The sequence below is a fragment of the Gobio gobio genome (genome assembly GCF_949357685.1).
Source record: "Gobio gobio genome assembly, chromosome: 13".
Classification (NCBI taxonomy): Eukaryota; Metazoa; Chordata; class Actinopteri; order Cypriniformes; family Gobionidae; genus Gobio; species Gobio gobio.
In genome coordinates this window covers 20133800-20146884 of record NC_137106.1, presented here as the reverse complement: position 1 = coordinate 20146884, position 13085 = coordinate 20133800, and the positions used below count along the sequence as shown (strand labels likewise).

At 36.8% G+C, this 13085-nt stretch overlaps 1 protein-coding gene across 1 annotated transcript in view; it reads left to right on the top strand.

The window, feature by feature from the left end:
• Window positions 1-13085, top strand: part of mboat2a (membrane bound O-acyltransferase domain containing 2a) — a 90076-nt gene that overhangs the window by 69282 nt on the left and 7709 nt on the right. Inside the window, exons 6-11 of the mRNA XM_079833803.1 lie at window positions 213-267; window positions 5075-5258; window positions 8741-8933; window positions 11317-11420; window positions 11514-11578; window positions 11677-11809. Of these exons, the coding sequence (XP_079689929.1) occupies window positions 213-267; window positions 5075-5258; window positions 8741-8933; window positions 11317-11420; window positions 11514-11578; window positions 11677-11809 (734 nt within the window). The remainder of the gene's footprint in view (window positions 1-212; window positions 268-5074; window positions 5259-8740; window positions 8934-11316; window positions 11421-11513; window positions 11579-11676; window positions 11810-13085) is intronic.

Here is a 13085-nt window from a genome sequence, read left to right as displayed (position 1 = left end):
TGTATCAGAGTATAACTGCTGTTTCTGCAGGTCAGTGTGAGCCACAGGAAGCCACTGGCTTCCCCCCCATTGCTGCAGTACAGATGCATTATAATCAAATAGAATAGTATTTTACATCGATGTTTCTCAACTTCTAAATGTTTCTAAATTACAGTGTGTTGCGGGAGTGTTTCTGATGAGTTTGGGCCTGTGTTTGTGTGTTTTTCCCATAGGTTTGATGAAGAGGGAAGAGCACCTAAAGCCCAATCAGAAGTATCTTGCTGTCAGGTATGTGTGAAAGGTATGTTTGTGGTTGGGATGAGGTCACTCATTTACTTTCTGCATCTTTTGAAAGAAAATCAACTTCAAACCCACACTGACAACAGTCAAAAATGTGTATATGTACGTTTGTGTGCCTCTGTGTGTATGTGTATGTGTTTGTGTGTGTGTGTGTGTGTGTGTGTATAGGATGCCACAATTCTCAATTTAATATTGAACCGTTCGTTACGGCATTCACGGTTCAATACGCATTTGTGAATTGCGGTGTTCTCGGTTTCGCATTTAATTAATTCTTTTTTATTTCTCTCCGTTTATTTTGGCTCTGTTTGAGTGTGCCTGTGAGTCTACGCGCTGATATGAGCAAATATCCAATCACTATGCACTAAAGTTAGGGGGTGTTTAGCCACGCTTGCAATGCTGGTGTCAGAGAGTTATACTCACGGAACACTATAGTTATTCACAATCACAAAAGTTCATTATTTGCATGCGTTTTAAAGCCTTGCTGATTAAACGTTTCATTGAGTGCGAGCACTAAAAGCCTGTCAAACACGTGATTACGGGACTAAGTAGTCTTACTGTGCTAATATTGTCAAATACACACAAGGTTAACATAAACACAGTCGGTTATGTCTAAAGTGGAATTACTTTAATACAGTAACTTTAATAAGAATCAATGTATATTTTATAGTGAAGTCTATGTAGTGTTTTAATTTTACATTTATTCATTCAATTTCATACTTAAATGCTAATGTACAGCTCTGAGCTGCCAGTGTAAATCTTTATATACATTTATTTTGTATTATACAATACACTAGGAATGTATACAAGTGTTTTTTAAGTAAGATAAAGGGTATTGCAATAAAAAAGAAGTATTTTTTTTCCTAAACCTCTTTCTGTTCCTGTCGCCTAAGAATAGAATAGCAAAAAACTTATGTGACTAGCCATCAGAACCGAACCGAACCGAAAACCGTGGTTAAAAACCGAGGTATGTATTGAACCGTGGACTAACTGTATTGTTGCATCCCTAATAAATAAATAAATAAATAAATATATATATATATATATATATATATATATATATATATATATATATATATATATATATATATATATATATATATATATATATATATGTATGTATGTATGTGCTGTCAAGTGATTTAAAATTGTTTATCTAATTCATTACACAATGTGGCGATTAATAATCTAATTAATCACAAATAATCGCACATCAAATTTCACCCAAAAGGTAATTTAAAGTTGTTATTGTATTAAATGAGAAATTCATCAAATAGACATTACAAAAAATATATATTTTCTTCAACGACCATGAGAGTGAGAAAATAATGACAGAATTGTCCTTTTTGGGTGAACTATACCTTTAAATAGATTTCTAAATAAGAAACTAAAACTGCCTGTAGGTGGCGGTAAATGTCTAAATGAGTAAGTAATTGAGTCATTCTTTATGAATGGGCCATTGAATCATTGGTTTATCCGATTGATTTACCCAAAACGCGGATTAATTCAGAAATGAAGTACAGCTGTGAGTTGCTCGTAGACGCACAACAGCTCTGCTGTAGCTTTATAGGTAATACAGTATTTTCGTTGACAAAATTGTGTAAAAGCTGACCAAATTGTGTCTAAAATGTAACACAATATTAACTTCTCATTTATTGAACTGTTGTATAAAATCAATATCACATCGTGCTATTGGGGAACTGGCTTGCTCAGTTGGGAACACAAAATTTTAAACTAAATATTCAAATAAATGTTAAACTAAATTACTGATCTGCCCGCTTTGTCACTGTATTGGCGCTTTTCCAATACACAGTACCAGCTCGCCTCGACTCACCTTTGTTTGGTTTTCAACTGTGTAAAAGTTGTACCTGTACCTGCTTCCAGATACTTTTTCTCGCATAACCTCCGGCGAGGTTCTAAAATGTGACGTTAAAACACGGCACACTGCTGATTGGTCAGAGAGAATCGTCACTTTTCACTGCGTCCTCATTGCACGCGCCAGACGGAGTATCCTGAATAACCCCACCATTTTTAAATAGTTTGGCCAGAGATTGCCTGATATACCCATTACTATTATGGCAACTCGGAAGAATACGCCGTGGTCAAACGAGGAGGTGCAGACTTTTCTTCATTTGGTTGCCAAAGAGGAGGATCCAGCGAGAGCTTGATGGGAGCGTCCTGTGTGTGTGGGTAGTGGGTGTGTGTCGCATAGAAGATTACGTCACGGCAGTTTCCTACGGCGTCGCTAGGACGACCAGGAACTGTTGTGGAGGTACTATCTGCAATGGAAAACGGAGCGAAAAGCGAGCCGAGACGAGGCGAGTCGAGTTGAGCTGGTACTGGTAATGGAAAAGCGCCATATGATATTATAATCGAAATGAGCTGATGACATCACCGTTTCCTCCAGAGCGGCTGTTCAGCCTAATCAAATTCTGTTGTATTATTTTCCTATTTAACACTGTGAATCTGCTTTGAAACAATCAGCATTGTAAAAAGCGCTATATAAATAAAGGCAACTTGACTTGACTTGTTGTACTCGTGACTCGTGATATTGCGTAACTATCATGATATAAATATGCTGCTGCTGTTGATTCACTTGCTACTGCTAATAGATACGCAGACACACTGCTGTGAGCATGTAAGATATGCTGCTGCTGCATAAATAGACAAATGAATCCCGTAGCAGGTTTAGGCAGGTGGAGCTGGAGGAGGTGAAGGGTTTCAGAGAAGCTGTGATAGTGCACTGCAGTAGAGCCCTGCGCGGGACTGTTTTCTTCATCCCGCTCCCGCCCGCACCCGCCGAATTTCTGACCATTACCGCCCGCTCCCGCAACGTATGTGTTACACTCCCGCCCGCTCCCGCAATATGTATGTCCACTCCCGCCCGCACCCGCAAAACTCTGAGAATTTATTCCCGCACAATAATAGAGATGCATTGATTTTGTGTCTTCTCCCGTCCCGCAGGAGAAAAAAAAACACGTATTTGTATTGATATTATTAAAGAGATTCATGGGGTTGTTTGTTTCGTTTCCCTGGCCTGCATGTAAAAAAAAAAAGAAAAAAGACATGCATTCAAATATAATTTCGTTTTTATCAAAAACTTTGCACATAAAAATAGACTGCTTTGCAAAACAGAAAACAGAAAACCAGATTGAGAAACAAAAAACAGATCCCAATTCGTCAGTCAGTTCCGACGTAACGTTACGTCGAACGTGACCGACTGAAAGGAAACCTGAGAAAACATGCTTCAACAGAACGTAATGTGACACAAAATAGCAAACGGACATTTAGAAACAATCCATTTCCACTCACTAAACTTCTATGTATTGTTTGTCAAAAACACCAAACAGTCAACTTGACCTGCAGGGAAGTGCTGAGCGTTTTTGGTGAGGTATGATCAAGTAGCTATGTATTTGCCAGCTGCGCAATATGTGGATACATATAACGTTATACCGCATGATTTTGCCTACCAAAACAATTGAGAAACTTCTCCAAATGTCAGACTTTCCTTGCTTAGCTTTTGTGCTGTAAATACCTCGTTTGAGGTTCTTTTCTACATCATCTATTGACATCTTCTCCATCATGTCGTTAGACAACCTCCCTATCCCGCCGATTCCCGCTGTGTTTTTTTTAGCCGCCCATTCCCGCCCGCAGCAAAATTCAAACCGCCCGCTCCCGCGAGATTTACGTTGGGTCCCGCGGGACCCGGCGGGACTCAATCCCATCCCAATGCAGCCCTCTACACTGCAGGACCAGTTTACAGCTAACGCTGAACCAGACTATTTAAATGTTAAACAAAGCAATCTCTTTTAGCTGTAGGATCAACAGAGGCCAATCGGCTTGTGCCATTGGGTAATGATGTGATTGCTTGGAGATTGCATGTAAAGGACCTATCAGCCTGTTCCCTCTAGTGTTACATGACTGAACTATATATTTTTGCTTATATGCACGCAACGTTTTAGAGGTTAAGATCTGTCTTCTAATCAGGGCAGAAAAATTGAGACAGATTCGAGATACAATGTCCCTCTTACTGATCAAAATCTCCTCCCCTCAGAGAGTGCACAGCATTCTTTAATAACAATAATTTTGAGTATAATATTGCTCTGCAGTGCCCAAATAGCAGCACAGCACTTGGAGAATCATTCACAATCAGGCCCTGAAGGCTGTTGCCAAGCAACTGAACATTCCCGCTGCATCATGTGAGCCGATTTCCACACAGGAAGTCGTCAGGTTTCGGAAGTCACACCCTATTGTTAATGAGTGCAGTTTTGAACAATGTTTGTACCACAGCCATGTGGTCACAGAATGTTAAGCAAATTGTCAATGTTTACACACTGGTTGAGTTGTGTTCTTGTTCAAACATGACACAATGTCAATGTCATGTTTGTTCATGGCTAAAGAAAGTGCTGGTCACATATGCTACAGACTCATTCACGGCTGAGACATTAGCAATCAAATAAAATTCCTGTGATTGTACTGTAATATCTCATAGATCGTTTTATTAAGTTGTTGTTTTCAAAACGTAATAAGCGCAGCTTGACAAAATGACAAATGTGAAATTTTTTTGTGAGATACTGTGGTTCATCATTAGTTTTTAGCTGTTATTTAAAATGGGCAATTTTCTCATTTTATTTGTTATACATTTATCTGTGTTTCATTCTGATATTTTAATTTCCGATTTTGTACCAGATAAGCAATATAAAATATTGTTTTGGTATTTGACATTGGGTGTGTTTTGTTACTTAATTCACTATATTTGGTGGGTTATTGTTGTTCTGTCCTTGTGTCTTCTGTACAGGAAGATGCCCAGTCTGCTGGAGTATCTGAGTTATAACTGTAACTTTATGGGGATCCTGGCTGGCCCGACCTGCTCCTATAATGATTACATAGCCTTTATAGAGGGCAGATGCTACGAGCCCAAGCACCTGGAGTCAAACGGCAAAGAGAACGGGAAATTCAAGCAGAATGACCCTTCACCTAAGGTAGGGAAATGACTGTTCTCTTGCTCCCTCTGGTGACTGAATAGGGGTTAAAATCAGAGCTGAGTATTTATATATATATATATTGCTTTTTATTTATTTTTATTTTACAGTGGTTTACTGAAAAATTATAACTAAAAGTTTCTTAAAGTTAATGCTGTAAACTATAGGGAGCCCTTACTTGCACATTACTGTAATATTAAAGGTTAACAACAAAGCCCTATATAAAACTATTAGCCTAAATTCAGTTGCTATTTATTTTTAGATATAATAATCAACACTCAAATAACACATTGTATGCAAACATGTAAACTTCACATTAGGCAGTTTTTGCTTTAACTTCTAAATCTAAATAATGAATAATGAAATGCTTTTTTTCTCCAATTCGTTGTTGACATATAATCATTTATAGGTCTACACAGTGGCTCATTTTCATGACAGATTTATTTAAACATACATTAAATAAACAAGACATCACTAACAGGTTAAGTAGAATATAATGAATATATATAGGTTAATATAGCATATATTTAGCGATAGAGTTGATTTCTCTAGGGAAATAACAGCTGTGGACACTGAATGACTGCCTGAGGTATATGTGATGCTATGTGACATTGTTTACAAGCTGTTTTATTTCTTTCCGCGATTACACAACATATGATACGTTTCAGTAAATTGTATCCTCAACATACCTTAAAGGGGGGGTGAAATGCCGTTTCATGCATACTGATCTTTTTGCACTGTTAAAGACTTGGATTCCCATGCTAAACATGGACAAAGTTTCAAAAGCTAAGGTGGACGTTTGATGGGAGTATTTCTTTGGCAAAATTACTACTTCCTGTTAGTCATAAGTTTCGGAAAGTTTTTTTCGATCATGGGTCAATGGGTCACATCACAGGTGATGTGACTTCAAGAAATTAAGATATTAATTCAAGTTTATTCTTTAGGAAGAGACGATCGCGTTCACAGGGATGGGCGATACCACTTATTTTGTTTTCGATACGATACCGATACTTTCAAGGCCAGCATCGCCGATATCGATACGATACGATACTTCTAAACTGAACTTTTAAATGATTACATTTCTTTATTATTAAAATTACTAAGAGTAAAATGGGTAAAGATACCCACTTAACATTTTATTTGAAAGGTATTTTAACATTCAATACGCCTTAATTGCAACTTATTAGATTTTTGTTTACACATATTAAAATATGTTTACTAGTCGTGATAACCATGGAAATCTACAAATACTATAGTTGAACTACGGTCACTGTAGTAAACAATAAATCATGGTTTATTTTTACAAGAACTGCCATGTGACTGGCCCTTTTTATTCTGATAGTGTATAATTTATATTGTTGCATAATAGAACATGATCAATATAAACTTTTAACATTACATTTAAATAAGTGTAATTGCACAAACTATATAGGCTACAATATATATTTGTTTAATGTGAAATAACTCAAAACATATTGTTTTTCTGTCTTCTGATGAGCATTGTTCAGGGCTGCGTTTCCAAAAGCATGGTTTCTTATGATAGTTTTGGGAAATGCAGCCCTGTTTGAATACAGAGTCTTCAGTGAGCGAACGCTCTCTCTGTGATCGATTGGTTCTGTCTTGCAGCATTTGCGTGTGTACTGTGTTCAGATCATGGTTCAGACGAACAGGAAAATAGTTCTATAAACAACACAATTATTCTGTAACACAGGTTATTCGTATTGTATGCATAAAATAATCTTTTTAAATAAACAAAATAAAAAATTAAACACCTTAGTATCGATATTTTTACGTGAGTATCGATACTTTTCGATGCTCACATCAGTAACAATATATCAATACTTCATATCGATACGCCCATCCCTAGCGGCCGCTTGAACTTACGCGCCTATACAGTGATCAGTCACGTCACATTAAAGAGCATCAAAACGGCATTTATCGTTTGAATTGCGTGATAAAATGGACTGAATTCTTAATATGTTCATGCGGAAACTCGGATTGAAGTGTGTTCCGCACTTAAAACAAGCCGACTGTTAAAGATTGCATTGGATCCGTTCGTTACACAAAACGGTTCGGTACGAATACGTACCGTTACACCCCTAATATCAAATCCAACAGAAACCTCAATTTATAAATTAAAAACTTAACCAGGTAGGACCGCAATATAATTGCCAGGTGGAAAACGATGGTGTGGCAGAACCAGTTTTGCAGTCAAGGAAAATGTTTTTTGGGTGAGGTGTTACTTTGTGGACACTGAAGACAATGAGGTGCACTGACAAGACTTTAGATTTTATTGTATTGTACGCTAAACACATCCCTTTTTGTCATTTAAATCAATAAGGACCTTCATAGACTCATATTACTCAGGCTTGCTGAGAGGAGAGTTAACTCAAATTTGTTTTAAATGTAGCTATGGTGATGAACGTGCTTTTATATGCATTTTTTTCCTCAGGAGCTTCACAATGGTTTCAGTTTAATGGACTCCAGCAACATTTTTAAGCTTCAGACCTCATTGAATATTGTCAATGATTTAAGATTTTAATTCTCATTAGATGAAGATCAACAAAAAGCATTTGTTGAACTAGTTCACTCGCATGTTTCACAAGAGCCTGAGCTTCACAAATAAATTTCCTGTCACATATACTCTGCTGTATAATTCTCCATCTAGCTCTTTCTGTTCTTCAATGATTTGATGATAAAAGTAAAATTAGTATTTTGTAATGATTATGAAGAAACTTATCTTAAAGACTTGGTACGAAAAACTATTGAACATTCATACTATATGGGGTAGGTTGTCACAATGAGACTGATGTTTACTGTTTATAGACACTTAATAAAAAAGAAAGAAAGAAATAATTACTATGCAAGGTTAAAAGGGCCATTTTCTATACAGCTCAAAACTTTGGGCTCAGTTAGACATTTTTGAAATCAATTCATCAACAGTTATAGTAAAGACATTTATGTTACAGAAGATTTCTATTTCAAATAAATGCTATTCTTTTGAACTTTCTATTCATCAAAGAATCCTGCAAAAATACTGATTTCCACAAAAAGCAGCACAACTGTTTTCAATAATGATAATAAGAAACATTTCTTGAGCAGCAAGCGTGTTAGAAGGATTTTTGAAGAATCATGTGACACTGAGGACTGATTTGCCATCACAGGAAAAAAATACATTTCAAAAAAATTTCAAAAAGAAAACAGTTATTATAAATTGTAATAATATTTCACAATATGATTTTTTAAATGTATTTTTTCTAATGTATAAATGCTGTGTTGCTCAGCATAAGAGGGAGCATAAACTTTCAAAAACATTACATTATAAACAAATCTTACTGACCCCAAACTTTTTGAACGGTAGTCTATCTGTATTTAAAATGTCTTTTTAAATGATGTAAACTACTGTGGCACAGCTTTGGTATTATTCAATGGCTTTTCGAGGACAGACTGACTCTCTGCAATGGTCTGTTTTGTTCTTCTAGAGGGACGTGATCCAGAAACTGTGCACGTGTTTTCTGTCCCTAATGGTTTATTTGGTGATCTACACCGCCTGCCCTACAGATCGTGTCATCGATGACACCTTCATGGCCTCTAACCCCTTTTACATCCAGGTCTTGTACCTCTACATCTCCATGTTGGCTTTACGCCCTAAGTACTACTTTGTATGGACGTTAGGTGAGTAGGACAGATGGTCAATGTGCTCTTCTGGTATTAAATATATATAATTAATCTATCGTACTTTTAAAAGCACATCAGTATCATATTATTCTGTCTGTATATTGCAGTGTGTTGTGAACAGTATGCACATTTTCTGTATGCATCCGTATGGCCTACTTTATTATTATTAAATGTGCAAAATACAGCAGAGCACACTAAAATGAATACTTTTTTCATTCTTGAAGAATAATCTCATTCCTGTCACAATAATATAATCTGTCTACCATGACATATTTGCATATCATTTGATTAAACATGCTAAATATCAGGATAGCACTCATGTGACAACATTACTGTTATAATGTGAAATGTTTATTGTTGCATAATGCATACCTTTTCTCATTAAAAAAACAACAACAGTGTATACAATGCAGCATGGCTGTTAATCGACTCAGAATGTAGCCATGTTCAAGGCAGCGTCATACTGCCCTCTTGTGTTCATGCAAGAGTGTATTCTCTGAATTGTTGCCTTGTTTCTAATTGGATGTGGTTCTTGTCATAATGAATCATCTAGAGTAAGGGTTCCAAATTCCAGTCCTCACTCCTCCCCGCTCTGCACATTTTGTATGTCTCTCTTATCTGACACACTCAGTTGAGGTTTGGGTTCCATTCGATCATGTGTCCGCTGCGAAGTGGATTTAAAATGGTATTTCACCATCTTAAAGGAGATTCCAATCCTAAGCAGGTGTGTTTGTATGCGGCTGTTAGGGTTAAGTGCGTGAGATGCGACAAATACAAGTCGAACAGCATAATTACGGCTTAAAGAAGATAAAAGGACTTGTTACCAAATTACATTTATTATCATATTAAACATCGCAACACATTAATCATTCAGTTTAGGACTTTTGAACTTGACAGATTAGATTTAGTGAAATGTATAATTAATTAATATAGATACCATATATACAGTGTGTATATATATATATATTTATATATAGTGAGGAAAATAAGTATTTGAACACCCTGCTATTTTGCAAGTTCTCCCACTTTTTTTTCACCAAGCTGCTTGGCAATTTCCCCGTAGCCCTTTCCAGCCTTGTGGAGGGTGTACAATTTTGTCTCTAGTGTCTTTGGACAGCTCTTTGGTCTTGGCCATGTTAGTAGTTGGATTCTTACTGATTGTATGGGGTGGACAGGTGTCTTTATGCAGCTAACGACCTCAAACAGGTGCATCTAATTTAGGATAATAAATGGAGTGGAGGTGGACATTTTAATGGCAGACTAACAGGTCTTTGAGGGTCAGAATTCTAGCTGATAGACAGGTGTTCAAATACTTATTTGCAGCTGTATCATACAAATAAATAGTTAAAAAATCATACATTGTGATTTCTGGATTTTTTTTTTTAGATTATGTCTCTCACAGTGGATATGACCTACGATGACAATTTCAGACCCCTCCATGATTTCTAAGTGGGAGAACTTGCAAAATAGCAGGGTGTTCAAATACTTATTTTCCTCACTGTATATATATATATTTATATTATATATGTCATTTATATTATATTTATTTATATATAAGTATATAATGGCATCAAACCTTAAACTTCACCTTAGGGGGCCTTAAACTTAAAGTTTCGTCTGTCTTTGATGACATTGCAGGGTGTTGCAAATGAACGCATTTTGTTAAGTGAAGTGAACTTCAACAGATATCCCGTATTCAGGGAACACTGTCAATCGGGACGCACCCAAGTTCATTGAGCTCTCTTCTAACGAGCTGATGATCAGATAATCAGGAATCAGGTGTGTCAGATAATAAGAGAGACAGATGCTGCGTCCCAATTTGCCTACTTGTACTACGACCTAAAAATATGTACTCTTTTTGTGAAGAAAATGTAGATACTTTTGAGTGCGCAGTAGAAGAGTATGCAAGCTTTGGGACATACTACTTTGTAATCTTTAACGGAGAGCTCTGTCGCTTAGTTACGTGCTTCCTGTCATCTTGCAATCATCTTGTCACAGTTAAAATCCTCCATATGCAAAAATTTAATTTAATTTAACCCTACCGTATGACAATTTAAATCACACTTAAAATGCTCCACTTTCCACCCAGATATATATTTTTAAAAAGCTGCTGTCGGATAATGAAGATTTGACAGATGAATTTGCGGCTCGATTGGACAGATTTGAAGTTTTATGGACGTCGCTGGTTGCTTTGAAGAGAATACGAGTTCTTACTGACAGTATTCGAGACGCTACTGAAAGTTCCTGTTTGAACAGGACATTTCGAGACTAGTAAATGCGGTTGTCAATCCCAAAAACTGACCTACAGGACTAACGACAACATTCTGCTGCTGTGTGAATGAACGTGGTCTTTGAGATAAATTCCTTCACTCTTTTACAGCTGATGCCATCAACAATGCGGCTGGCTTTGGATTTAATGGCTATAACACAGACGGGACCCCAAAATGGGACAGAATATCGAACTTAAGAATACTTCACATTGAGGTATGAAACAGACAAAACATGCTACTTCCACAATTTTGTCTTCTCACTTGACTTGAACCCTAAGATATCGTCTTTTTCCTTATGTCCTAACAGTTTGCCACCAGCTTCAAGATGTTCTTGGATAACTGGAACATTCAGACAGCCCTTTGGTTAAAAAGGTAAATGCTGCAAAACAGAATAATCTTGACAGAGCATGCTGAAATGTCTTCCTGAACTCTCAGAAACAATGCAAGCTTTTGTTGTTTTGTCTCCACAGGGTCTGTTATGAGCGCTGCCCGTACAATCCGACCGCGGCCACGTTCCTTCTCTCAGCCATCTGGCATGGTCTTTACCCAGGGTATTACCTGACCTTTGTCACGGGCATTGCTGTAACAATGGCTGCACGGGCAGTGAGTATTCTTTACATGAGATGGTCTGTCAAAACAAGTCAAAATCTGAATTATGTCACAAAGGTTATATCTGATTGATTGCAGATCTATTGGGAGCAGTTTGATGGAAAAATGCTGTTGCATTTGAATAAATTGGATGTTGGTTTTCTCAGTAATAAATGAGAGGCATGCAGGGATCGAAAAAAGACTGAATGCACTCAGTCAAGGTTATTATTCATCTAGTCATGTGCTGCATAAAGCCACAATTCCTCTGTCACACTGTAATGATCAAGGTCTCTCCAACTAAGGAAAAAAGTAGGTCACTTACTTGCAGTAGTCCATCTTAAAATGCTACTTTGAATATAAACGCTTAAGCCCACAGCATTGTCTGCATGATACACTGTTGGATCCAGAGCTGTTATCACTTTTGAAACCCAAATAAGAATTTCCAAATCCACAAGCAAAAATGACTCCGCTTGCTGTCTATGAATAAGAATATTCTTGCATTAATCAGAATTTGGAATGTGGATATTCAGAATATGTACATATGAACACTGTAATCTACTTTCATAACCCAACTAAACAAATATTCAAGTTTCTAGAAATATAAATAAAACAGCTGTTTGGGGTCAGGACGTTTAGGGTAATATTGCAAAGCTGAATTTTCAGCACCATTACTCCAGTCTTCAGTGTCACATGATCCTTCAGAAATCGTTCTAATATGCTGATTTGGTGCTCAAGAAACATTTCTTATTATTGTTATCAATGTTGAAAACCATTGTGCTGCTTAGTATTTTTGTGCAAACCATGATATACAGGTGCTGGTCATATAATTAGAATATCATCAAAAAGTTGATTTATTTCACTAATTCCATTCAAAAAGTGAAACTTGCATATTATATTAATTAATTACACACAGACTGATATATTTTAAATGTTTATTTCTTTTAATTTTGATGATTATAACTGACAACTAAGGAAAATCCCAAATTCAGTATCTCAGAAAATTAGAATATTACTTAAGACCAATACAAAGAAAGGATTTTTAGAAATCTTGGCCAACTGAAAAGTATGAACATGAAAAGATACATAGTTGAGGCTCCTTTTGCCTGAATTACTGCAGCAATTGCGGCGTGGCATGGAGTCGATCAGTCTGTGGCACTGCTCCGGTGTTATGAGAGCCCAGGTTGCTCTGATAGTGGCCTTCAGCTCTTCTGCATTGTTGGGTCTGGCATATCGCATCTTCCTCTTCACAATACCCCATATATTTTCTATGGGGTTAAGGTCAGGCGAGTTT